A 26,416-nucleotide genomic window follows, 5' to 3' on the forward strand; every position below is an offset into this window, starting at 1 on the left:
TGTCACCCTTGTTAGAGTGCTGTGGCGTCACAGCTTACAGCAATCTCCAGCTTTTGGGCTTAGGCGATTCTCTTGCCTCAGACTCCTGAGTAGCTGGGACTACAGGCACCTGCCACAACGCCTGGCTATTTTTTTTTTTGGTGGCAGTTTGGCTGGGGCCAGGTTCAAATTCACCACCCTCGGTATATGGGGCCGGTGCCCTACTCACTGAACCACAGGCGCTGCCCATCATAGTTAAATTTAAAATCTATCAATTCCCTACCTCCCACCCAGTATGTGAAGGATTAACACCATCAGGCATCAATATTTATTAACACAAGACAAAAGAAACACATTCAATGAGTTAATATAACACTGTCCAGCCAGATGTTAAATTTAAAAATGTATATCTACTCTAACTTCAAATAAATAAAAAAAAAACAAAAAACCTTTGTACATAATTACACAGTACTGTAGTTTGAATTTGACATGGGTAAATATCCTGACAAAAACTAAACAAAACATAGAGGACTGAAAAATTATTCTTACATCTTTACAATCTCTTCCTCTGGACAAACAACATGGCCCATCTACATATACCTACACCAGAAATGTTGTATGAATGATAAAGGCCTATTGTGTATTTGGAGTACTGCAGCTTCTTGCTCCAAATACTCTTGCTTTTACATCAAAGCAGACAACAAAACAACACTAAGGCATAGATCTTATTGGAGTTTGAGGGTGAGGTGATAACTCCTCATTGCTTTACTCTAAAAGATTCCTGGATATTCAAGAAAAGGAATTTATTTGGCCAAGATATTGAGCACCATGCCTGGGGCAGAGACCTTAACAAAAAGGCCTCGGGCCCTTGGTTGAGCCAACAAAAGCAATAAGCAAGCATTGCCCAGGGACTAAAGTAAGGGGACACACTCAAATGACCAAGACAGGTAATGGTCCCTAAGCAGCCTGAGGCAACACGACTTCAGGAGGAAAGGACCTAGTGCTGGGGAGAATAGGCCCTTTAATGAGGCAGGAGTGAAGACTGCAGATTCCTGACACTGATCAGCATGCTGGTCATTCCTAAGGTCTCACTGATGCAGAAGATGGCATTTGCACAGCTCTTAAGAATTCCTATGGCCTGGAATTTTCCTGAGGCAATCTACTTCACTTAACCTTTGCTGAGAACCAGAAGTTTAGAAACCTTCAGACCAACAGATTACTCTTAACTGAGATGGGGGCTTGCTGTTTAGTGTTTTTCCACAGACATAAAATCCTACACAGAATATATTCCAGAGGATTAGAAAGGCTGTGTTTTTTAATCAATAATGGCCTTTCAGAACTGTCTTAAAAATCAGTTCTACCACAAAAGTTCCACTTAATGAGCAAGAACATTGTGTCATGAGAAAATTTTTATACTCAAGTCTGGGATAGAGTAGGCCTTAAATCTGCAGATGTCCCCACAAACACCATCTAAACTAATAACTCTTCTCTCCCTCCAGAGGATACTTTACCAGAGTTACTGATGAAGTCCCCCAAGGACAATTCCCAGCCTTCCACTAGCATATTCTAGCTTTGGGGGATATAAAAAAGACCAGTAATGCAGCCACATAGCAGAAAGCAAAAAATAAAGATAAATTAGAGGTCTGAGGAACTACAAAACTGGACAATCGGTCCCTAAGTAACCAGGATTTGGCCATACTCAAGTTAAAGGAGTAACATATTTGAGGGAATGAGTATAGATCTGCACTGTCCAATATGGTAGCCACCAGCCACATCTGGCTACTGAAGACTTGAAAATTTGGTTAGTTTGAATTGAGATGTGTTTAATACACCCTAGATTTCAAAGGCTTACTATAAGAAAGAATGTAAAATGTCGTTAATGTTTACATTGATTCCATGTTGAAATGATAGTATTTTTGAGATACTGAGATGTTTATACCCTAAATTGTGATTATAAGAATTATCAAAGCAGGGTGGCGCCTGTGGCTCAAGGAGTAGGGCGCCAGTCCCATATGCCGGAGGTGGTGAGTTCAAACCCAGCCCCGGCCAAAAACCACAAAAAAAAAAAAAAAAAAAAAAAAAAAATTATCAAAGCAACCTACAGGATAGAAAGTACCTATAATTTTTCTCTTAGGACGTGGGGATTATGGAAATAGACTTACCCAGGATCTCTTGCTTTGTTTAATGAATTAACAATAATTTTAAGAAAACTACTTTCCAAATATTAGGCTGTTTCCTTTGCAAACCAAACTATTGCTAGACACTGGGATTTCTTATTTGACTGCAATATAAGTGCTTTTTTGCTGTACCTCCCCCATAATGTGTAAATTAATTCCTTCCAAAATGTTGGAAAAGAGATCTAGAACTGGAAAATGTCTTGAGGTCTGCCCTCTATGGAGAATGGGTTGGGAGGAAAAGAGAATTATGTAAAAGGGAGTTATAAAGTGGTTTTGAGTCACAAGACTGAATAAAGGCAGCCCAAGAGTGCTGCCCTAGTGAAGGGTCTGGTTTTTGTATAATAAACCTTATTTTCATGGTAATTACAAGTCTTAAAAATTGTTTAAAAACATATTTAGTTTACATGATGTTACAGTGGGGTAAATAATATGTATTATTAAAATAGTCTAAATAAATATTTACACAATAGACCAGAGTGGATCAAAGAGAACCATTCTGATTTAACAAGTTAACTCTTTTCACTTTGGAGTACTTTTAATTTTTAAAAATATTTCTGTAAGAAAAAAATAATAAGATTCAACTATATTCAAATACATGAAGTATCAGACCAAAGAAAGGAGACAGAGCCAGAAGCCAAACTCAGTCCCGTATTTAGTCTGCCTGGCCTGGGCACCACAGTTACTTCAAAATAATTTCTTGCATACATCAGATTTCCCCTATTTCAGCATAAGCCTGGCTGTTTTGGCAACCCAAATTGGTCAGATTTGTGTAGTTATGTGACCTTACAGTTTCATGTTGATCCCAGTGTCTTCCTGGCCTATAATTTTTGTTTTTAAGCTCCCTGCCCGCATGAACTAAAAGAACAGAGGACAGTCTTCTGTTTGCAGAAGAGAGAAAGTTGTATGCATAAACTGTAGACACAGTTTACAACGGGCTTTGAAAAAGAAGAACTTTTAAATTCTTAGGTAATCACTCTAAATTTGAAAGATAGTTTCAACACTGGGGCCAGAGTGAGTTATTGTGGTTCCTTAGAATAGGATGGGATCTGATGAATCTTAGCTTTTTCTTGACACTTTGATTTTTAAACTGAGATTCTCAGCTTATAGAAATAGGTTGAATACATAAGAAGCTTAAGCTGATTCTGGGAATGCAAGCTTTAAAAACAAACATAGGCAGCTTTAGTTTATAAAATATACCAGCCAACAAAGACATGGAACACTGTGCAGCAAAATCTGCCAACAATTTCTACATTTTGTTTGTAACCTAATCAATTATACTACATTAAGAGAACACTGAAATTCTCTCAGTGTAGAGATGTTTCTATTTTGGATGTTATTATACAAGCCAATTCTTTAGCTGAATTATGTGTATTATTATTTACATGTTTAAAACACTGGTCAAAATGCTTTACAGTTAAGAATTTTATATATATAAAGTAATTCTCGTATTCAGTGAGTTATCTGTTTTGCCTAAGGGTTGACTGCAAACAAGCTGAGTAGTTCCATGTTAACAAAACCTGTAGAACATCTAGCTACAGCAAAATTGCCAAATACAGTACAGAGTGGGGAACTGTGTAACTCAGACTACCCCCTTCATGTGAATTCATTAGACTCCCTTACAAAATTCTAAAACTGCATTAGATAAAAATACAAGTATGTACAATAGATGAAAAAAATGAAACATGCGCGTAATTGCTTTCAGAACATGCTACTCACGCGCTGTCAAAGCTATGTCTACCAGCCTGTTAACATTTTTTTCATTTGCCACCACAGAATTCCACTTTCCTGTGTGTTATGTGATTGTAGAATCCCACAGGATGAGATGAAGAATATAATGTAGCCATCTCAGCTTATTTCACATCATTTAAAAGCTTGCCCCTAGCCAGGGGTCTTCAGTCTTTGTGACTCTTGACGATGCACCCTGCAGTCCCGAGGCTGGCTACATGTTATAGGCCACATAGATGGGGTCTAACTGGTCAGCTAGGAAGCTGTCACGGAGGTGCATCCTCTGTTTCTCTCCTCTGGAGTTGATTGGGATGACACCTGGGTCCACCACAACCACAACACCAACGATGAGGTAATGCTCTTCCAGGACCACGTTGGTCACTAAGGGGACCAGATCCAGGGCTTCCTGTTCAGAGCCGCACAGTTCCACAACCACCACAAGCAAGTTGGTCCACGTGAACACGGCACTGAAATTCCAATGACATTCAGTTAACACGTTGTCACCTTTACCAGTCATACAGTATCTGTCCAGACTTATGCCAATTTCCCTAAGAACTGCCTTCTCTCCCAGATCCCAACCAGAAGGTCAGCATCATGTCTGTAACACAGGAGACCTTGCCCCTGTGGTCACAGATGATTAGCTGAGCCATCCCAAAGCCTGTGGGAAACTGGAAGTTGACAGCAGGTCCCCTGAACTGAAGACATGTGGATTTGAATGCTCTGGGGTAGCCAGGGGTGCAGAGAAGCAAAGAGAATGGCTTTATCAGGGAGAATAGAAAGAATGAAGGGACCATCCATACCTCTGTGCGAAGCAAGGGAGGACAGTGATGCGTTCTGTTCCTGCCCTTCCTGAGGCCCAAGGTTAGCCTTTTTGGAAACTCTGATAGTTAAGTGTTATTTTCCATTAATTTTCTCTTTCACTCAAGCACTGCTGAAGAGAGCTGCTATTTTCAACATAGAGCTTTAACTAAGATAATATTTTCTTTCTTTCTTTTTTTAATAGACCAGTCAAATGTAGTAGTGAGAACAGGGGAAAGAGTTGAATGAGGTGTTTGCTCTGTAAGCAACTGGTGAATAACTGACTGAGATAATTCACTACCTTCAGACCAGCCTACCATTCCTGAGCCCAACAGGAAGAGGGTCTGTCTGACTTTCATATTTGCCACTAATGCCCCACACAGGATCTCTTATCATGAGCAAGTGCCACAAGGTAGAAAGTCCCCTTTCACTGAGTGGGGCACTAGGTAGAAAGCATAGCCTGACTTGTACTATGCATTACTGCACTGCTTTAAGAACAGATTCCACTTATTATAGAAAAGAATGTACACATTATCTGGTTCTATCAAAAGTCAAATGTCGGGTGGTGCCTGTGGCTCAGTGAGTAGGGCGCTGGACCCATATACCGAGGGTGGCAGGTTCGAAACCAGCCCAGGCCAGCTAAACAACAATGACGACTGCAACAACAACGACAAACAACAACAACAACAACAACAAATAGCCGGGCGTTGTGGCGGGTGCCTGTAGTCCCAGATACTTGGGAGGCTGAGGCAAGAAAATCGCTTGAGCCCAACAGTTTGAGGTTGCTGTGAGCTATAATGTACAGCCCTCTACCCAGGGTGACATACTCTGTCTCAAAAAACAAAACCAAGAACTTACTTACTTACTGATTGATTGACTGACTAAGAGACAGAGTCTCACTCTGTCGCTCCAGGCTAGAGTACCATGGCATCATAGCTCACAGAAACCTCAAATTCTTGTGCTTAAGCGATTCTCTTGCCTCAGCCTTCCAAGTAGCTGGGACTACAGGAGCCCACCAAAACAAACGGCTATTTTTTGGTTGTAGTTGTCATTGTTGTTTGGCGGGCCCGGGCTGGATTCAAACCCGCCAGCTCTGGTGTATGTGGCTGGCGCCTCAGCAGCTTGAGCTATAGGTGCCAAGCCGAGCTGAGCCTGTAAGTTGGGTCTTTTGAGCTTAAAGTCATGTTTCTTTCTACCATACTATACCAACTTCCTAGAGGTAGATGATATTAAGTCTCTTCCAATTATGAGAGTCTAGCATTAAAAAAAGACTCTGTTCCACAGAAGGAACCACAGCCTTCCACAGTGTCCCTGTGGCCCCAGCCAGCTCCTGTGAATAGGTCTTGTTGGCTACAGCAGACTGCACACCCAAGACAAGAATCAGCCTACCTTCTTCCTCTCATGGAGTTCTCCGTCTGTAGGAGGGTATTTGGTATGGATGGCTAACTGATTAGACCGATTTAAATTACTACTAAAGCTGAGGAGAGAAATCCAGTCTGAGTTGGGGAGTTTACCATTCAGCAATGCTTCTGTGGATCCGAGACACTGAGGTCTCAATATCGATTGGGTGGTATCGTAATCCTCTCAGCTCCAGCGTTTCATCCAGAGCTCCCACAACATATAAGGCATCATGACGCTCTGATAAAAAGAGAGAGAAATATGGCTCAGACACATATTCAACATAATGCTGGGAGTCAACAGCACCAGGTTCAGACTGCCCGTCACCTGGCTTACTGCATCCCTTAGCAGCTGTGTAACACTGGGCAAATTCTTTCAGACTCTGAGTCCTGCTAACCCTCTGTGACACAGGGGTAATAATAACTGGCTACTGTGAGGATTGAGTTAAGCTATGCAAGGGAGTTAACATGGTGTGTTGTACTTTGTAAATGCCAGAAAGAAAAAAAAGGATAAACTATTATTACTATTCTTTTTTTTTTTTTGTAGAGACAAGAGACTCACTTTATCGCCCTCAGTAGAGTGCCGTGGTGTCACACAGCTCACAGCAACCTCCAGCTCCTGAGCTTAGGTGATTCTCTTGCCTCAGCCTCCCGAGCAGCTGGGACTACAGGCGCCTGCCACAATGCCCGGCTATATTTTTGTTGCAGTTCGGCCGGGGCTGGGTTTGAACCTGCCACCCTCGGTATATGGGGCTGGCACCCTAACCACTGAACTACAGGCGCCACCCTGTTATTACTATTCTATGCTAGGAACTGTGCTCCAAGTTCTGGGAGACAAAGACAAGCAAACATTCCTGCTCTGAAAATCCTTACAGATTCATTGGGGAATATGACACACAAATACACGCTCCGGTGTAATGTGGCAAGCCTGGTGACAGGAGTGTGCCTGAGGTGCAAAGGGAGCAGTCCAGCTGGAGGGTCAGGGAAGGCTCCTGAAAAGCTGAGGTCAGGGCTGAGCCAGATGGTGGCTGGGATAGTGGAGGTGGGAGGAGAGAAACTCTGACCCTCTCGGGGAGGAGAGGACATCTGTCACTGTTTCTAGATAGATTCCAGATAAAAGCAGTAGGATTATAGAACAAGCAACTAGTGCTGATTCTTAACAGGCTTGTCATCCAGCTAGGACATAGAAGGGAAATGATTTTGTAATAATTTCTGGAAAAGGCAGATTTCTGAAAAACTCAGCAAAAGAAAGTGACTGTTAGAGTGAGACAGGTCAGGAGGCCCAGCAGAGGTTCGTATCCCTGGGATGAGCTTATAGAGACTGGTAAGAGCAGAAAACAACAGAAACACAGCAGTTAACGACTAGTGAGTGCTTTCTGTGTACCAGGCACTGTTGCAGGTGTCTAAATGTACTGTATAACTTAATCTCATATAATTTCTATGCCGGAACACAGTCATTCCCATTTTCTAGATGGGAAACAGAAATTAAGTGATTGCTCAAGGTCACACAAGCTAGTGGCATAGATTGGCTGCAAAGCCAGGGCATAGAGGGTGGATGGCACCCTCTTCTCCACTGTGCTATCCTCTGTCCTGCCTCTCTATTTTTATTATTTATTTATTTATTTATTTTTAAGAGACAGAGTCTCACTTTATGGCCCTCGGTAGAGTGCTGTGACATCACAGCTCACAGCAACTTCCAGCTTTTGGGCTTAAGCGATTCTCTTGCCTCAGCCTCCCAAGTAGCTGGGACTACAGGCGCCCGCCACGACGCCCAGCTATTTTTTGTTGCAGTTTGGCTGGGGCTGGGTTTGAACCCACCACCCTCGGTATCTGGGGCCGGTGCCCTACCTACTGAGTCACAAGCACCACCCTGTCCTGCCTCTGTATGAAATACAGGGAGACTATGGACACAGTATGGAAGAGCTGCATGGAGCTGAAGATAAATAGCACGGTCCAGTTTAAGCCTTTAAAGCCAAAGGAGTTACTTGTATCAGTTCTTCAAGTGCATGTGGTTAATGTAGAGTGTCTTTATTATTTTATTATATTTTTTGACACAAAGTCTCACTCTTTTTTCCCTGGAGTTGAGTGCTGTGGCATCATCATAGCTCACAGCAACCTCAAACTCTTGGGCTTAAGCAATCCTCATACCTCAAGCTTCCCAAGTAGCTGGAACTCAAGTCCTGAACTTACACTCATTTGAAGTAAAGCCTGCCACGATGCCTCGCTAAAGTTTTCTTTGTTGTTCTTAGTAGAGATGGAGTCTCGCTCTTGCTTAGGCTGGTCTCGAACTCCTAAGCTCAAGGGATCCACCCGTCTTGATCTACCAGAGTTAGGATTACAGGTGTGAGCTACCACACCTGGCCAATGTTGAGTGTTTTTAAATGGCTACCAGTGACAGGAAGAAAGGGTGACGAAAGCAGCAGTGAAGCTGTGACAACCACCTGAGCAGAAGGGGACTGGAGGGACTCTGCACACCAGCGTCTCACCACAAAGCGAGCTTACAGGCAACTCAAGACGCCAAGGGGCTGGAGCACTTCAGCAAGATGGCTGCTCGGGACCAACAGCCCTCACAGGAACTGGGGCTGTTCTTCCTGCTCCCCAAACAGTTTGTCTGAAGAGTTAGAAGAGCTAAAAGATGTAATACTGCCCCAGAAGCTTGTTCAGGTTTAGAATCAGCCCACAGGGGCTGAGAGTCTGTGATCTGCTGGGGGTGTTCATGCATTATCAGGCACATCTCCACAGCTGCTCTGCCATCCTGCCCCCCAGTTCAGGGACACCAACGTGGTGGTCCTGAGTGCTCACCTCCTAGATGCTCTTCATAGGGCAGTGTTACTTCAAATGAGTGTAAGTTCACTTCGGGGTCCAACAGTCAGAGACGGGGGTAACTGAACACATACACACACTCTGTCTCTCACACCACAATCCAAAGGCAGACTGAAGGAGGCCAGCCAGTGCCACAGAAATGTGAAGTAGGGCAGAAGGGGGGAGCTGTAGCAGGAGATACCTCCAGTGGCCGCCGTGAGCTCAGTCCGGCGCACGAAACCCAGGTATCCTGTCCGAGCCCAGAGTGTCTGAGCAGCATCCCCAAAGCTGAGGCGAGTGTTGAAGTGATCAGCTTGAAGAGTCTCACTGTCATAGACGGTGTAGTAGCCACTGGCTGTATGGGGACTATTCACCCAAATCTATAAGAAAAGGGCAATGCTCACAATTCACCAAAGAACACACAACCATATCAATTCAATTCTCTTGGGACAGATAATTTATTTATTATTTTTGTGAGACAGAATCTTACTCTGTTGCTGAGGCTAGAGTGCCATGGCATCAGCCTAGCTCACAGCAACCTCAAACTCCTGGGTTCAAGTGATCCCCCTGCCTTAGCCACCACTGTAGCTGGGACTACTGGTGCCTGCCATAACACCTGGCTAATTTTTTCTGTTTTTGGTAAAGACAGGGTCTTATCTTGCTCAGGCTGGTCTTGAACTCCTGAGCTCAAGAGATCCTTCTGCCTCAGCCTCCTAGAGTGCTAGTATTATAGGTATGAGCCACTGGGCTGGGCCTGGGACAGATTATTTTAATTTTTTAAACCTCATTTTTATATTAACAACAACATAATTTCAATAGTAAAGGCATCTGACATTTAGCAAGTGTGTACTGTGGGCTGAACTGGGAGGTAAGCACTGGTGTGCCTAACCTGTCAAGCCTGACATACATGACATGATAATGTCATTCACCTTATTGTGCCTACTTCATGGATAAGAAAACTTGGAGTTAAATAGTCCATCTTAGATGTAGGGAAGTGGGGAACTCACAACATCCATACCTGTGTGCCTATGGGTCTCCAGAGCCGACATTCCTTTTTTTTCTTTTTTGAAATAGAGTCTCACTTTGTCACCCTCACAGAGTGCTGTGGTGTCATAGCTCACAGCAACCTCAAACTCTTGGGCTCAAGTGATTCTCTTGCCTCAGCCATCAGTGTACCTGGGACTACAGGTGCCCGCCACAACACCTGGCTAATTGTTCTATTTTTGGTATAGACAGGATCTTCTCTTGTGCAGGCTGGTCTTCAACTCCTGAGCTCAAAGGATCCTCCTGCCTCAGCCTCCCAGAATGCTAGGATTACAGGCGTGAGTCACCCCGCCTGGCCTTTATTTATTTTTTTTTTAAGACAGAGCCTCAAGCTGTTGCCCTGGGTAGAGTGCCGTGGCATCACAGATCACAGCAACCTCCATCTCCTGGACTCAAGCAATTCTCATGCCACCACCTCCCAAGCAGCTGGGACTACAGGAACCCACTATAACGCCCAGCTATTTTTTGGTTGCAGCTGTCATTGTTTGGCGGGCCCGGGCTGGATTTGAACCTGCCAGCTGAGGTATACGTGGCTGGCACCTTAGCTGCTTGAGCCACAGGCGCTGAGCCCCCACCTGGCCTTTAAATCTCATTTTTATATTAACAACAACAACTGCGGGTGGTGTCTGTGGCTCAGTGAGTAGGGCGCTGGCCCCATATACAGAGGGTGGCGGGTTCAAATCTGGCCCCTGCCAAACTGCAACAAAAAATAGCCGGGCATTGTGGCTGGCACCTGTAGTCCCAGCTACTCGGGAGGCTGAGGCAAGAGAATCCCCTAAGCCCAAGAGCTGGAGGTTGCTGTGAGCTGTGATGCCACAGCACTCTACCAAGGTTGACCAAGTGAGACTCTGTCTCTTAAAACAACAACAACAATGGCAACAATAAAAGCATATGACATTTAACAAATGTGTACTCTGTGCAGAACAGGGAGGTAAGTAACTTGCCCCAAAATGAGAAGCTGGAAATCTGGCATGGTCATCTGGCTCCTACACATATAATACTCCCCCTCCCTCTAAGCTATGAGATGAAACATTGATGTCCCTCAAAGGTTTGGGGGAAGAAAAATTAAGTCTTTTAGAATATTTTTATATTAATATAAAAATGGGTACATTTTAGAAAATAATATAGCATTGCATGATTTTTAAAAAACTTAAAATATATTTAGTTCTGCCCATTAATAGGTGGGAATAGAGAGGATTTGCCCATTTTCCTTCCCAGCTAAGGATTGTCAGTGGACAAATTTGGGACCATTTCCAGTTTGGTGCCTAAATCTTCACTTGATCCCAGTCACAATCTCCTCCTTCTGCCCATTTCAGTCTCATGCCTTACAGAAAAATTCTATCCATCATGGGACAAATACTAAATCCATAATTTCTTTCTTTTTTTTAGAGACAGAGTTTCACTTTATTGCCCTGGGTAGAGTGCCGTAGCATCACAGCTCACAGCAACCTCCAGCTCTTGGGCTTACGCCTCTTGCCTCAGCCTCCCGAGCAGCTGGGACTACAGGCGCCCGCCATAACGCCGGGCTATTTTTTGGTTGCAGTTCGGCTGGGGCTGGGTTTGAACCCGCCACCCTCGGTATATGGGGCCGGCGCCCTGCTCACTGAGCCACAGGCGCCGCCCAATTTCACTCATTTCTAAAACATGAACCCTAATGTGTTTTTACTGCTGACTTTTCTTAGTAAAAATGAAAACAACACAAACCTCTCCAAGGTGCGAGTCTCCAACAGGCCCTTTGGTCTCAGGATTCACAATAACCACTTTTACACCAGGTAAAATCTAAAATTCCAAGGGAAAATACAAAGATTGGGTTTAGTGAAATCTGACGACCTAGAAATGCAGCTACCTGCTGGGGAAGTAGAAGTGGCATGGAGGGCAGGAGCCAGCTGACTCAGGCACCACAGTGTCTGCCCTGAGGAGAGCACCGCAGACACCTGTGCTGCTCTCACCAACTCTTCCTCAGTTGAGTGGAGATGAGAGATCTAGTAAGATTCATCTTCAAAAATGAAACCGGAAACCAGTCTGTCCTCTCTTGAGAGGGATGAGAAACTGCAGGCCAGGACCATAATGTTAAGAATGTGTAGAGTAGTGCGGCGCCTGTGGCTCAGTGAGTAGGGCGCCGGTCCCATATGCCGGAGGTGGCGGGTTCAAACCCAGCCCCAGCCGAACTGCAACCAAAAAATAGCCCGGCGTTATGGCGGGCGCCTGTAGTCCCAGCCCCGGCCAAAAACCACAAAAAAAAAAAGAATGTGTAGAGTAGGGTCGGGCACAGTGGCTCACACCTGTAATCTCAGCACTCTGGGAGGCCGAGGCAGGTGGATGGCCTGAGCTCAGGAGTTTGGCCTGAGCTCTGATTACTCATATTCTCCCCATTTAAACCTCCCTTTTTATCTTGGGTTTCTAAAGTATAAGGTCACCTGAGAAGCCCTACAATGATCATCCTCTAAAAGCTAAATTAAGGCAGAAAAGAGCTGCTCCCTCCAGTTCCCAAGCGAGCCTGACTGCTAACTGAGGCAAGCGAAGCTTTGACCAGGCAGGAATGAAACCAACCACATCCCACTGTGAAGTGTTCAAACAGAGGAGAGAAAATGAAGCTGCTCCCATGGATGAAACACCACTGGACAGGTTTGGCAGGATTCTTTCTTTTTCCTTCCCAATCTCTTTGCTTTTCAGAATTACTAGAAGGCATTCAAAGACATCATCACTATCTCATCAAAGGGGCGAGAAAGTGAGATCTATCTTCACAGATTTATAGTGCACGTGAGTGTCCCACCATCTGTAGTAAGTTACTCATGTTTGTTTTTTTTTTTGTAGAGACAGAGTCTCACTTTATGGCCCTCGGTAGAGTGCTGTTGCCTCACACAGCTCACAGCAACCTCCAACTCCTGGGCTTAAGCGATTCTCTTGCCTCAGCCTCCCGAGTAGCTGGGACTACAGGCGCCCGCCACAACGCCTGGCTATTTTTTGGTTGCAGTTTGGCCGGGCCGGGTTTGAACCCGCCACCCTCGGTATATGGGGCCGGCGCCTTACCGACTGAGCCACAGGCGCCACCCAAGTTACTCATAATTAAATCTCTCCTCTGACATCGTAAAAACGCTTACCTCCGTAGATGTTAACCATTTTATTTTATTTTGAGACAGAGTCTTACTTTGTTGCCCTCTGTAGAGTGCCGTGTCGTAGTTCACAGCAACCTCAAACTCTTGGGCTGAAGTGATCCTCTTGCCTCAGCCTCTCAAGTAGCTGGGACTGGCTATTTTTAGAGATGGGGTCTGGATTTTGCTCAGGCTGGTTGTGAACTCCTGAGCTCAAGTGGTCCACCTGCTTCGGCCTCCCTGAGTGCTAGGATTACAGGTGTGAGCCACTGTGCACAGTCAGATGTTAACTCTTGATTATCTTTAATTTCATTCCCATTTGATCTTAAACCACTCTCCACCTTGCATATAATGAACACTGTATTTTGCTGTTTTGTCAATAAGAATATGTCAGTTGGATTTTTCAAAAAATATCTATGGGAATTAAGAAAGTTCGAATCAAATAATCAAATATGAATTTGGAAGTATTAGTTAAAGTGAAATTGTAGAATTCTCTGCAGATTCTGACGACATCCTGCCTTGGATACTCTAACCTATGCATACAGTTACATGGCTTCAGGCTTTCCTCAACTGAACCCCTTCTCCACACAGCCCACCCTCCCTATGGTTAACAGAAGAAATTACCTTTCCGGACTCTGAAAGGAGCAAACTCTGGGGGGCACCTCGTTCCACAAGACGAACTCTGCAGGAAAACAATGTTTACTATATAAAGACCTTTAGGAAATTGACTCCCCCACACCCACAGCCGCTGAGCACTGCCTTCCCAAGACCTCTGCTTTGCCCCTCCTTCTCACACTAGAGCACTGTTTCTCAGACTCAACACTATTAACATTTTGGGTCAGGTAATTTTTTGTTTTAAGGACTGTCCTCTGTCTTGTAGGAGGTCTAGCAACATCTTTGGTCTCTGCCCACTAGATGTCAGTAGCAACCCCCCTTTCTGACAACTAAGAATGTCTCCAGCCCTTGTCACACATCCTCTGGGAAGCAAAATCTCCCCAGGTTTCAGACTACAACACGAGATGCCACACTGGGGAAGGATGGGTTAGTGCCATGGGACACTCGTGGGACCCAAGTCAGTGGGGCTTGAGCCAGTGCTCACCTTGGGGCACAGCTATCATTTCCTTGTAAGTCGGGGCAGGGGGAGCAGGCTTTTGTGCATGGGGTTCAGATGAAGTGTTGTTTCAAAAACCCTACTCTGCCTCAGTGATCGTGTCCATCCCCATCTTTTTCTTTTATTTTAAATTTTTAGAGAAAAGAGACTATCCATTTTTCTGAGACAAGAGTCTCACTCTGTTGCTCCAGGTTAGAGTGCTGTGACATCAGCCTAGCTCACGGCAACCTCAGCCTCCTGGGTTAAAGTGAACCTCCTGCCTCAGCTCTCCAGTAGCTGGGATCACAGGTGCCCACCACAAGGCCCAGATAGTTTTTTTATTTTGATTAACAATCTATCTGTCTTCACCTCTCAGAGTGCTGGGATTACAGGCATGAGCCTCCTCACTGGGCCCATTTTAGTTTAATTTATATCAAATGTCACAAAATACTTTTATATAGGCAATAACTAAGTAAAACATTTTATTATTAAAGAACAGTGTAGCAACCATGAGAATTAAAACTTACTTTTTTTTTTTTGTAGAGACAGAGACTCACTTTATGGCCCTCGGTAGAGTGCCATGGCATCACACAGCTCACAGCAACCTCCAACTCCTGGGCTTAAGCGATTCTCTTGCCTCAGCCTCCCGAGTAGCTGGGACTACAGGCGCCTGCCACAACGCCCGGCTATTTTTTGGTTGCAGTTTGGCCGTGGCCGGGTTTGAACCCGCCACCCTTGGTATATGGGGCTGGCGCCTAACCAACTGAGCCACAGGCGCTGCCCTAAAACTTTCTTTTTATAAATGTAAATCTTATCATGTATTACTGATAAAAATAAACCAAAAACTAAATTCCTTCCCTCTTAGCATACCCTTCCTGGATGATACAAACAGAAAAAGAATGAGGGAAAACACTGGTGTTGAGGTCAGAACTTTTCTTTCTTTTTTTTTTCCCTTTTTTTGTAGAGACAGAGTCTCACTTTATGGCCCTCGGTGGATTGCCATGGCCTCACCCAGCTCACAGCAACCTCCAACTCCTGGGCTTAAGCGATTCTCTTGCCTCAGCCTCCCGAGGTCAGAACTTTTCATACTTAGGAACTCTATTAGGGAATGAGCATAATAAAGCCACTGTACCTGTCATGTCTTAATGATTTCAGATCTACATACACAGTAGTTGGATCAGGCCCTGAGGTTCCCTAAAGAAAAATAAATCCATTGTTTATTTAAATTTTAATAAACTTTAAAAAATGTTTCTTATATTTCACATTACTAAATCAAATAGATAATTTAGCAATATACATGAAACATCCAAACTTTATTCTGTCTTTTTTAAAATGTAATTTAACTTCTTGGTAGAGACAGGGCTTTGCTATGTTGCTCAAGATGTCATGAAGTCCTGCCTCAAGCCATCCTCTTGCACTGGCCTCCCATCTCTCATCCATACCTATATTTTTCTTACCAGTGTCCAAGCTATGTAAAATCAGACTCAGTTCTAGCCCCTTAGCTGTTACTCACTAGGAATAACATGGTAAAGATACCATTTGGCTGGGTGAGAGAATACAGGCGTATCTGTGCTTTGTTTGCAAAACAAAAAACATTTAAAAAATGGAGAAGACAGAAAAATAAGGTCAGGTACAAATAAAATACAAACAGGGCTGAGAAAATCTTTCTGACTCATCATCATGGACCACACAGCGATGACTACGTAAACATTGACATTGGCGTGTACTTCCAGCACTGACTGCTCCAGGCACTGGGACCTAACAAACCAGTGATTCTACAGAATGACCTTGCAAAGTACAGTACCACCATCTTCCCTCTACTGCTGAGCAAAATGCAACACAGAGAAATAAAATAAAAAGCCCAAGTCCCATAGTAAGTAAGTGGAGCGGGGCTTCAAGCCTACGCAGCCTGGACTTGGGAGCCCATGCTCTGGGGTATTCCAAACTCCTCTCCAAGTTGTAAGCAAACAAGATTCATGAGAGTCACCTGTAAACATATTGCCACATTGACTCTTGATCCAAAAGTGGTGCTGACAGCCCGAGGGGATAGCCCAATGTCCTTGAAGAGCTTGGAGAAGGACTGCTGGAGGGCAATGCGGGGCCGCTCCTCTGCTACCACCACGCAGGTCCGGATGCAGGAGAGGTTGATCCCTCTGGTCTGTAAGATACAGGTGCTAAGTCAGTCAGATCACAGAAGAAGCGAACTCACAGCGCTATTGGTGTATTCTTATCTCAGACACACAGAGAAAAGCAGCTTCAGAAAAGAAGAAACCGCAAAGGCCCTCCATTGATACCATTACCCACTGTTGTATCTGCTCATTTTCTATTTCTTTCCGCTTTCATCTAAAAATCTTAAGCTCTTCAACAATATATTTTATCCCTCATTTCTGAACCTTAGATTTCTCCCTCTTTGACAGAGAGAAAATTGAATTTAGAACCCTGAAGAACTAATCTCATCTCTTTGTTTCTGTTAAGGTCGTATTTCTCTATCAAAGAAAATTCAGTATTTTCTGACTTTTTCATGTGATAGGCATATGATCATTTCAGACATACATGAATGAGCTACTTTGGGGCTATCCACAGACTCTAATATTCCAAGGTTCCAAATTCTATTGGGGAAAACTCTACCAGGCTCAGAGTTCTCATTTATCATCACACAAAATCATTTCTATTTAGCTTCACAAACAATTTCACCTTCTTTTCCATAAAATAAGAATCAAGTTAAACCCTGGAAGAGTGCATTAAATTAAGAAGACGGAAGACACAAAACTTCTTTTTTTTTTTTTTAAACTTATTGATTTTTACAAAACACCCATTGGCCTGACTGGCTAGGAAAAGGCAGGCAAACATGTTCGTTAGCTCCAACTCAGGCACTGTCAGACCCTGGCCTATTTTTGTCAAAAGCTCTTGGGACTGACTCCTGCTGGAGATGTTTCTTACCTTTAGCACCTCCACTTGGTTGCCAAGTCCTTTAGTGCAAAGTTCCATTACGGAATAAGAGCAGAAAGTGTCCCTTATTTTATACTGGTTGACAGTGGTGAGCCAGAGGAAAAGGTTGTTTTCTAACTCCATAGGAGGAATTAAGATGGACTGGTGACCTGAATAGACACTGCAATGGAGAAAGGCAAGAGCTGGCATTATTAATTCTTCCTAGACATGTTTATGCTTTAGACCTCTATCAAGTCAACAATTTTTTTTTTTTTTTTGTAAGATAGAGACTCTGCTGCCCAGGGTAGAGTGCTATGGCATCGGCCTAGCTAATAGCAACCTCAAACTCCTGGGCTCAAGGGATCCTCCTGCCTCAGCCTCCTGAGTAGCTGGTACTACAGGTGCCCACCACAACACTCTGCTAATTTTTCTATTTTTAGTACAGACGGGGGTCTTACTCTTACTCAGGCTAATTTCGAACTCCTGATCTCAAGCAATCCTCCTACCTCAGCCTCCTAGAGTGCTAGGATTACAGGAATGAGCCACTGTGTCTTGTCCAATTCAACAAATATTTATGGACCAGGAAGGACACCAAGGGTCATATGAGACATAAAGGTCTAAGAATCAGCCTTGTTTCCTGTGCAACTCATAAGCCACAGTAACTATAAACCAGATTGTGGTAGGTGTGGTAACTAGATGTGAATAAAAGAACACTGACATCATAGAAGAAAGAACAATTCATTCAACTGGGAAAATCAGGCGGGGGAGTAGTAGTTTTCACTGAATAGGCAACACGTGAGCAGGGGCTTGAACAATGAGTAAGAATTAAACAGTGGCTGGAAAAATTGGGGAGGGTGTTCCAGGCAGAGGAACAGCACAGACAAAGCCAGAGAAATATGGTGTGTTTGAGGCTGTCAGAAATAGTGTTCATGGAAAATCCTCAAATGTGGGGTGCATTTAGGAGTAAGGTCAGAAAGGTTAAGGCCAAACTGTGACAGGTCTTACCACCTGCCACATGAAGAACTTTAGACTTTACTCAGTAGGCAGCTACTGCAGCTTTATGTTTTATTTATTTATTTTATTTTTTATTTTTGAGACAGAGCCTCAAGCCTTTGTCCTGGGTAGAGTGCTGTAGCATCACAGCTCACAGCAACCTCTAACTCCTGGGCTAAAGCGATTCTCCTGCCTCCACCTCCCAAGTAGCTGGGACTACAGGCGCCTGCCACAACGCCTGGCTATTTTTAGAGATGGGGGTCTTGCTCTGGCTCAGGCTGGTCTCGAACCTGTGAGCTCAGGCCATCAACCTGGCATGGCCTCCCAGAGTGCTGGGATTACACGAATGAGCCACAGCACCTGGCCCACTGCAGCTTTAAGTTGGGACAAAACTAACAACATGGAGTAGAGACTGGAGATACCAACCACTGAAGCCTGAGAGACGGTCAGGAGAGGCTGCGATAGTGAGTGATGATAAAGGCTTGAGCCCAACAGTGCAGCCCCAGGACACAATAGCAGGAATGACAGAGTCACGAATCACATACTATGTGTATGTCCAATCTATAGCCGCAAAGCTTACAATGTCCTAAACCCATGGAACAGCACAAAATCACTGGGAGCCCAGAGATCCTCTGTTAAAATAATACTGGAGTTGTGGGCTCTGCCTCTGGAGTAAGCCTAGGGAAATTCCCCGTTAATTTGTTTTGTTTTTTAAAGAACCCAGGTCCTTTTTTTTTTTTGGTAGAGATAGAGTTTCACTTTGTGGCCCTAGGTAGAGTGCCATGGCATCACACAGCTCACAGCAACCTCCAATTCCTGGGCTTAAGCGATTCTCTTGCCTCAGCCTCCCAAGTAGCTGGGACTACAGGCGCCTGCCACAACGCCCAGCTATTTTTTTGTTGCAGTTCGGCCGGGGCCGGGTTTGAACCCGCCACCCTCGGTATATGGGGCCGGCACCTTACTGACTGAGCCACAGGTGCCGCCCAACCCCAGGTCCTTCTTATGTAAAGACAGGTGTGGGAACAGCTGAGCCAAAGGATACGACATATTATTAGATTTGAAACATAAAGATACAGAAGTTAAAGATAATGCCCAAGCTGCTGGTTGGGGCACTAGATGGACGATTCTATCCAAACAAAGATGAGGACACGGAAGAGGATGTTGAGTTACTGGCGTTTGTGACATATACCAACGGGGTGAAAATGTGAATCTAAGCTCCGGTCCCCTGGTGAACAGTGGAATGAGCTGGGATTTGTGTTCCCCAAGAAGCAGCCTGGCTGACACCAATGTGCTACGTCCACATGCTGTCATCCCATCGCATTATACTCCTCCCTGCTGAGCCTGCAGGGTACATTCTGGCTGTCAAAGCGTGACATTTTCACTGACCTGTCATCCTTCTACTGGCTTTACTTCTAAAACAAGAATTAAAGGATGAGCCATGAACAGGTAGGAGGATCACTGCCATTTTATATGAGGCATAAAACAAACAGAGAAGAAAAAAGGGAATACAGACAAAAATAACAAACATCAGATACATTAGCTTCATACATTATGAAAACATCACCACTTTACTAAAACCTTACCCAATTAAGGGAGCAAAGGGAAGGATGAGACGGTTACAGCCAACAGTACACCCAGCACATTCTGTGTCTTTGGCTTTTCCATCCCTACCTGCAGAGGCACCAGAGTGCAAAGCCAAGTCCACAGTAAGGATCGAGGCAGATGGCGATCTGCCGAGAAGAATACAACTCACACTGGAGCTTGATGGCTCTGCAAAGAGCATTAACCGCAGAGTGGGACATCTGGAAAGTAAGGAACATGGAACAGGATGGAACTGTCATCTCGCAGGCAGAGAAATGGCTGCAACCACAGCTTTGAGAAGTCTCCACTCCCCAAACTTCTCAAAACAATGTATATATTTTAATGATTCAAAGCCTAATCTATGTCTAAATTTAGGTATCTATACTATAACTTGAATCGTGAGAATTAAGTGTTACACATTTCCAGAAGGAAAAATGCAAGAGAAAACAGTAACTTCCTTTCTCCTATATGTGTTTTTGAGAAATCGACACTACCGTGTCCAGCACGGTGAGGCGCACGTCTGTTCATTAGTTAATACTGAGTTTTATAACATATGAATTGATGATTTCACACTGACTTTAACTAGAATTCTTATTATTTGGTAGCTTCTATGTTAGGTTCAGACACTTCCCAATATAAATTCCTTGGATAATTTATTCCAGAAGAGCCAATGTTTTTATTTAAATATAGCAGGGACCCTTGATCCTCCGCCTACTGGTCTCTGGTACACTTGGCTTCCACATCTAAAGTCCCTGGGCCAGTGCTCATCTCTATTTTTTGCAGAGCTGGCATTTTTCCCAGCATTCACTGAGTGAGTGAATAAATCTAAACTACTTTACCTTCACTCCTGTTAGCATTCCAGTTGTGGATACACTAAAATCAAGATATGCCAGCATCTCAGGAGTGGGTGGTTTATACAGCTGAGGTAACCTTTTCCTGGGTAAATCATCTGCAATGAAAAGACAAACCTGATGTCAATCCGACATGCTGGAACATGACAATCACTGCTCTTCAAGAGCTTTTCTGTGGCTTTGCTGGGGCCAAATTTAACTTCTGGGATTTGCTAAAGCTTAGGCTTCTTGTATTTAACCAAGGAGCTCAATTATCTCACTCTTAAGAAGTGGGTTGGGGGTGAGGACACCATTAGACAAGATAAGCAAGCAAATCTGCAGCAGGTAATTTATTTAATGAGAGTTTAATAAGGAGTAATGTACCACAGGAGGAAGTAGACTGCTGGAGTTCCAACCCCATTGCTCTCACTTCTGTGTCTGTTTTCCTTTTTCCTAAAATAGAAAACCCTAACCCTCACCTTAAAATAGATCTTTCAAATATTAATTCACAGAATGGTTGGGAAGTTAAATGAAAGTTCAAGATCAGCCTGGGCAACTTAGTGAGATGCCATCTCAAAAAAATAAAACTAGCCGGGCTGGCAGCATACACCTACGGTCCCAGCTACTCAAGATGATCACCAGGCAAGAGTTCAAGGCTGCAATGAACTGTAATTGTACCAATGCATTGCAGCCAGAGTGAAACCTCATCTCTTAAAAAAAAAAAAAAAAAAAAAAAGTGGGTAGGAGTAGGCAGTATCTTAGGGAAAAGGTAATCTCAGACAATGCTATATGGGCAATGAGTAATGAAACTTAAACTAGAACTCAGGTCTTCTAACGTCTAGTCCAATATTGTTTCAACAATATCATATCTAGAACTGAAGGATCAGATCATCTCAATATTTCATCTGGCCCTACATGTTACATGGTCACATCCAGCATAAAAACTGAACCACCTTTCTTTTTTTTTTTTGGTTTTTGGCCGAGGCTGGGTTTGAACCCACCACCTCCAGCATATGGGACTGGCGCCCTATCCCTTTGAGCCACAGGGGCTGCCCCTGAACCACCTTTCTTGTTTTAGAGATAGAGTCTTACTTTGTCACCCTCGGTAGAGTGCCATAGCATCACAGCTCACAGCAACCTCCAGCTTTTGGGCTTAGGTGATTCTCTTGCCTCAGCCTCCTGAGTAGCTGGGACTACAGTTGCCTGCCACAATGCTCGGTTATCTTTTGTTGAAGTTTGGCCAGGGCCAGGTTCGAACCCGCCACCCTCAATATATGGGGCCGGTGCCCTACCCACTGAGCCACAGGCGCCACCCAATTGAACCACCATTCAATGATACCAAGCTAACAGCGAGATGCTTTTTACTTAAAGAGCTCTTGGCATGCTGTGATCTAGCTGTTTGCATCTGGCTAACATGGTGGTCAGACCAATGGCAGCATAAACTTGTAGGCTTTGCCTCTGTCTTAGCACGTGGAATGTGCTGTAACATAAAAGCAGGGTAAACATGTTTGGCATGGCAATCTAGGGACTCAGGTAGAACATATTCATGCTCCCTCAAGAGCTCCAGAGCAATCTCCCTTCACCTGTGTCAATGATGGTAGGCCAGGTTTTCACATCCACAGCTGCTGCCGCCTCTCGAGACTTTAGTAGCCTCATTAGGGTCTGAGTGGTGAGAATACAGGCTGCCTTGCTGACCTAGAAAACAAGTGGATAGTAGTAAGCATGAGGAGGCTTAGCCCTGGTGCAGCAGCACAGCCTCTGTGCTGCTACAAAGCACCTCACAAACCATGCTGGACGCGGTAGTGTCGATTTCTCAAAAACACATATAGGAGAAAGGAGGTTAGTGTTTTCTCTGGCATTTTTCCTTCTGGAAATGTGTAACACTTAATTCTCTCAGAATGATGTACTTGTTCATGATACAAGTTATGGTTTATAACAGTAATTCCCCAGTATTTCATGGTTATAATCACAATATGAGTTCTGCAATCCTATGATTTCATGGAGAACACAATAAAATAAAGACATGGATTTTGTAGTGCTCAGGGAATGAGAGGATTGTGATCATCATGTCTGAAGGAGTTAGTGTTTGCAACAGGCTAGTGAATGGTAAGACCTAAAACACACACTGAATCTGAGGAAGCTCTCACAGAAACTAAGTTCTCCTGTCCAGCTACACATGGAAATACAAAGTGATCTACTTTGCCCACAAACTGGGACAACAGAAAGAAACCACCCCACCCCCACCCCCAGCTTTTCTGGCCCACTTTGTAGAATATAACAAGGGCACTTTGCTGAATTAAACTTTGTCATAAAATCATCTATGGTAAACATGGCCTTTTATGCTGTGGACGCAAGTTGCTGACAAAGCAGTTCTCAGAGAAGCAAATGTTACATAAATAGGAATTTTGTAATCTATCAGTACATTGGTCAAAGCTGCCCTTTGCTTTTTTCTTTTTTTCGAGACAGAGCCTCAAGCTATGGCCCTCGGTAGAGTACGGTGGTGTCACAGCTCACAGCAACCTCAAACTCTTGGGCTTAAGTGATTCTCTTGCCTCAGCCTCCCGAGTAGCTGGGACTACAGGCACCTGCTACAATGCCCGGCTATTTTTTTTTTTTTTTTTGGTTGTAGTTGTCATTGTTTGGCAGGCCCAGTCTGGATACAAACTGGCCAGCTCTGGTGTATGCAGCTGGAGCCTTAGCCGCTTGAGCCACAGGCACCACCCCACCCTTTGCTTTAAAGTATATATAGTAGGCTGGGTGTGGTGGCTCACGCCTGTAATCCTAGCACTCTGGGAGGCCAAGACAGGTGGGTTGCCTGAGCTCAGGAGTTTGAAACCAGCCTGAACAAAAGCAAGACCACGTCTCTACTAAAAAGAAAAAAAACTAACCAGGCATCCCAGCTACTTGGGAGGATGAGTCAAGAGGATCATTTGAGTCCTGGAGTTTGAAGTTGCTGTGAGCTATGACACCACAGAACTCTAACCAGGGCAGAAAGGAGACTCTGTCTTAAAAAAAAAAAAAAAAAGAAAAAAGTATAATAGTATAAGGTATAATACATACTTATTTTCTTCAACTCTCAGATCCTATAAGAACTTCTATCACCTCCAGAGTAAGGTTTGGACACCTTTTAATGCTATTCTGAGTGAATTTACAAAATCAACTGAAACAAAAGTGACCTGACATGAGGAGAATTCAGAGCTTGGCACATAATATCACCTTGGTTATGGTGCCCAAAAGACATCAGATAGCATGATTTTAGAAGGGGGTTAAAGGCTGGGTGTGCTGGCTCACACCTGTGATCCTAGTCTGAAGCAGGTAGATAGTTTGAGCTCAGGGGCTCAAGACCAGGCTGAGGAGAAGTGAGACCCCATCTCTACTAAACACAGAAAAATGAGCTGGGCGTTGTGGATGCCAGAAGTCCAAGCTAGTTGGGAGGCTGAAGCAAGAGGATTGTTTGAACTTGGGAGTTTGAGGTTACTGTGAGCTATGCTGCCACAGCATTCTACCCAGGGTGACAGACTAAGACTCTATCTCAAAAAAAGGGATTTGTCCCATGATGGGGACACATTCTCTGAAGAATTACTAATGACTGCATCCTCTCCTTAATGGTCCTGATAAATGCACAAAATGCTCTACCTTACCAATAACCACTTTCCCCCAGTTTCTGCACTGAATAATGATGGTCACTTTGGCCACATTAAGGAAAAGGAGGTCATTTTCAGGAGACAAATTTGATGTCCTGATTCAACAAAACTGGAAAATTAATGAGGATACTAAGTTGTATGAATCTGGAATTTATGAGATGAGGACGAAGTGAGATAAAGCTGGTACGTACATCGACAATCATTCGCACCGTGGGCAACGTAGCAGTAAGGTTCTGAGCGTGAGGAGGCCGAACAGTCACTGGTATGCACCCTGCATACAGGCAGCCGTAGAAGGCAGCAATTAACTCAATGCCTGCAAGACAGGAACTTCGTCAGGAGAGCCACTCGGTACCACGGACAAACTAACAAACAGATCTTCCAAACCCAATTTCTTTCTTTCTTTTTTGGTTTTAAAAAGAGGTCAAAGGACCTGTATTTTTAATAATTTCTTGACATGGTAAAGTAATTTTACATTACGATCCACGGGTAGGAGGGTGAGGAGAGGCAGCGGAACAATCCAACTAACAAAAAGGGAAACTGAGAAACACATGGTGGGGGAAGGGAAGGGCTCTAGCTGAAAGGGATCTGGAGGGTGGGTAGGGGCACTGCCCAACTAAAATGCAATTGGTTTATTACTGAGTACTATTCATGGGAAGACAGCAACAAACCCAGTTTCTTAAATCATGTGCCAGAAGAGTTATTTAGTTATTCAGAAAAATTCAACAATTTTTTGTTGTTGTTGCAGTTTGGCTGGGGGGTGGGGGGCGTTCGAACCCACCACCCTCGGTTTATGGGGCCGGTGCCCTACCCACTGAGCCCCAGGCTGTAATTTAACAGAGCCACTAACTGAAAAACATTTTAAAAATTAATAAGGAAATGAAAGTGAAGAAGCATATATTTAAAGAATATAGAGAAAGCAAAAATACATTAACGAGGAAGGGAATTATAAGTAAATTCTTGAAAAATGCCTGAAGTTTTTTTTTTTTTTTTTTTTTTTTTTGAGAGAGTCTCACTTTGTTGTCCTCGGTAGAGTGCCGTGGCATCATAGCTCACAGCAACCTCCAACTCTTGGGCTTAAGTGACTCTCTTGCCCCAGCCTCCTGAATTGCTGGGACTATAGGAGCCCACCACCATGCATGGCTATTTTTTAGAGATGAGGTCTCACTCTGACTCAGGCTGGTCTCAAACCTGTGAGCTCAGACAATCCACCAGCCTCCCAGAGTACTAGGATTACAGACATGAGCCACCACACCTGGCCATTTTTTTTTTTTTTTTTTTTTTAGCAGGCTCTGGCTGGGTTCGAACCTGCCACCCCTGGTGCAAAGGGCTGGTGCTCTAACCATTGGGCTACAGGCGGCCAGCCTGAAGAACACATTTTGATAGAATTACTTGATATCACTTAGAAGAAAACTGCAGAAATCAGGGATGGTTAACTAAGATAATAAAGAAGAAATGTGAGATGACAAATAACTGAACATTAAAAAAATGTTTAGAAGAATATGATGAACAATTAGACGTCTTAGATGTGAATATGAGTTTTTTTTTTTTTTTTTGGGACAGAGCCTCAAGGTGTCGCCCTGGGTAGAGTGTGATGGCTTCACAGCTCACAGCAACCTCCAACTCTTGGGCTCAAGCGATTCTCCTGCCTCCGCCTCCCAATTAGCTGGGACTATAGGCGCCCGCCACAACGCCGGGCTATTTTTTGGTTGCAGCCGTCATTGTTTTTTGGCAGCCCGGGCTGGATTGGAACCCGCCAGCTCAGGTCTGCCAGCTCGGTGTACGTGGCTGGCGCCTTAGCCACTTGAGCCACAGGCGCTGAGCCGTGAATATGAGTTTTAGGGAGGCAAAGCATGACTTGATATATGGAGAACACAAAGGGGAGAGGCCTGCACAGGGAGCGTGCCGGTTCATCACCACATCTGTGAGGTACAAGACAACCTCACAGGAGTTTGGTAGGAGACATTCCTATACCAGACTCTGTCCCCCCGCAACCCCCAAAAAAAGAATTATAGAGTTTTGGCTCAGCACCTTTAGCTCAGTGGCTAGGGCGCTGGCCACATACTCTAGGGGGCTGTGGGTTCAAACCCAGCCTGGGCCTGCTAAACAACGACTACAACAAAAAAATAGCCGAGCGTTGTGGCGGGCGCCTGTAGTCCCAGCTGCTTGGGAGGTGGAGGCAGGAGAATTGCTTAAGGTTGCTGCGAGCTGTGACACCACAGCACTCTACCAAGGGTGACACAGACTGTCTCAAAAAAAAAAAAAAAAAAAAAGAATTATAGAGTATTATTTAACAGTAAGGAAATAAGAGTAGAGGGAAATTAAATGCAATAAAGTGA

At 44.2% G+C, this 26,416-nt stretch overlaps 1 protein-coding gene across 5 annotated transcripts in view; it reads right to left on the reverse strand.

The window, feature by feature from the left end:
• Nucleotides 1–293: 293 nt before the first annotated feature.
• The window catches only part of DIP2B (disco interacting protein 2 homolog B), a 264,807-nt gene continuing 238,684 nt past the window's right edge, over nucleotides 294–26,416 (reverse strand). For all 5 annotated transcript variants that reach the window (XM_053557999.1, XM_053558000.1, XM_053557997.1 and 2 more), the window contains 12 exons: nucleotides 24,272–24,393; nucleotides 22,020–22,131; nucleotides 20,446–20,555; nucleotides 19,697–19,827; nucleotides 17,045–17,213; nucleotides 16,092–16,262; nucleotides 15,237–15,298; nucleotides 13,639–13,696; nucleotides 11,627–11,701; nucleotides 9,081–9,258; nucleotides 6,194–6,317; nucleotides 294–4,348 (listed from right to left, as the gene is read on the reverse strand). In XM_053557999.1, the coding sequence (XP_053413974.1) occupies nucleotides 4,096–4,348; nucleotides 6,194–6,317; nucleotides 9,081–9,258; nucleotides 11,627–11,701; nucleotides 13,639–13,696; nucleotides 15,237–15,298; nucleotides 16,092–16,262; nucleotides 17,045–17,213; nucleotides 19,697–19,827; nucleotides 20,446–20,555; nucleotides 22,020–22,131; nucleotides 24,272–24,393 (1,565 nt within the window). In that variant the 3' untranslated portion in view covers nucleotides 294–4,095. The remainder of the gene's footprint in view (nucleotides 4,349–6,193; nucleotides 6,318–9,080; nucleotides 9,259–11,626; nucleotides 11,702–13,638; nucleotides 13,697–15,236; nucleotides 15,299–16,091; nucleotides 16,263–17,044; nucleotides 17,214–19,696; nucleotides 19,828–20,445; nucleotides 20,556–22,019; nucleotides 22,132–24,271; nucleotides 24,394–26,416) is intronic.

This window comes from Nycticebus coucang, chromosome 12, assembly GCF_027406575.1.
Source record: "Nycticebus coucang isolate mNycCou1 chromosome 12, mNycCou1.pri, whole genome shotgun sequence".
Lineage (NCBI taxonomy): Eukaryota > Metazoa > Chordata > Mammalia > Primates > Lorisidae > Nycticebus > Nycticebus coucang.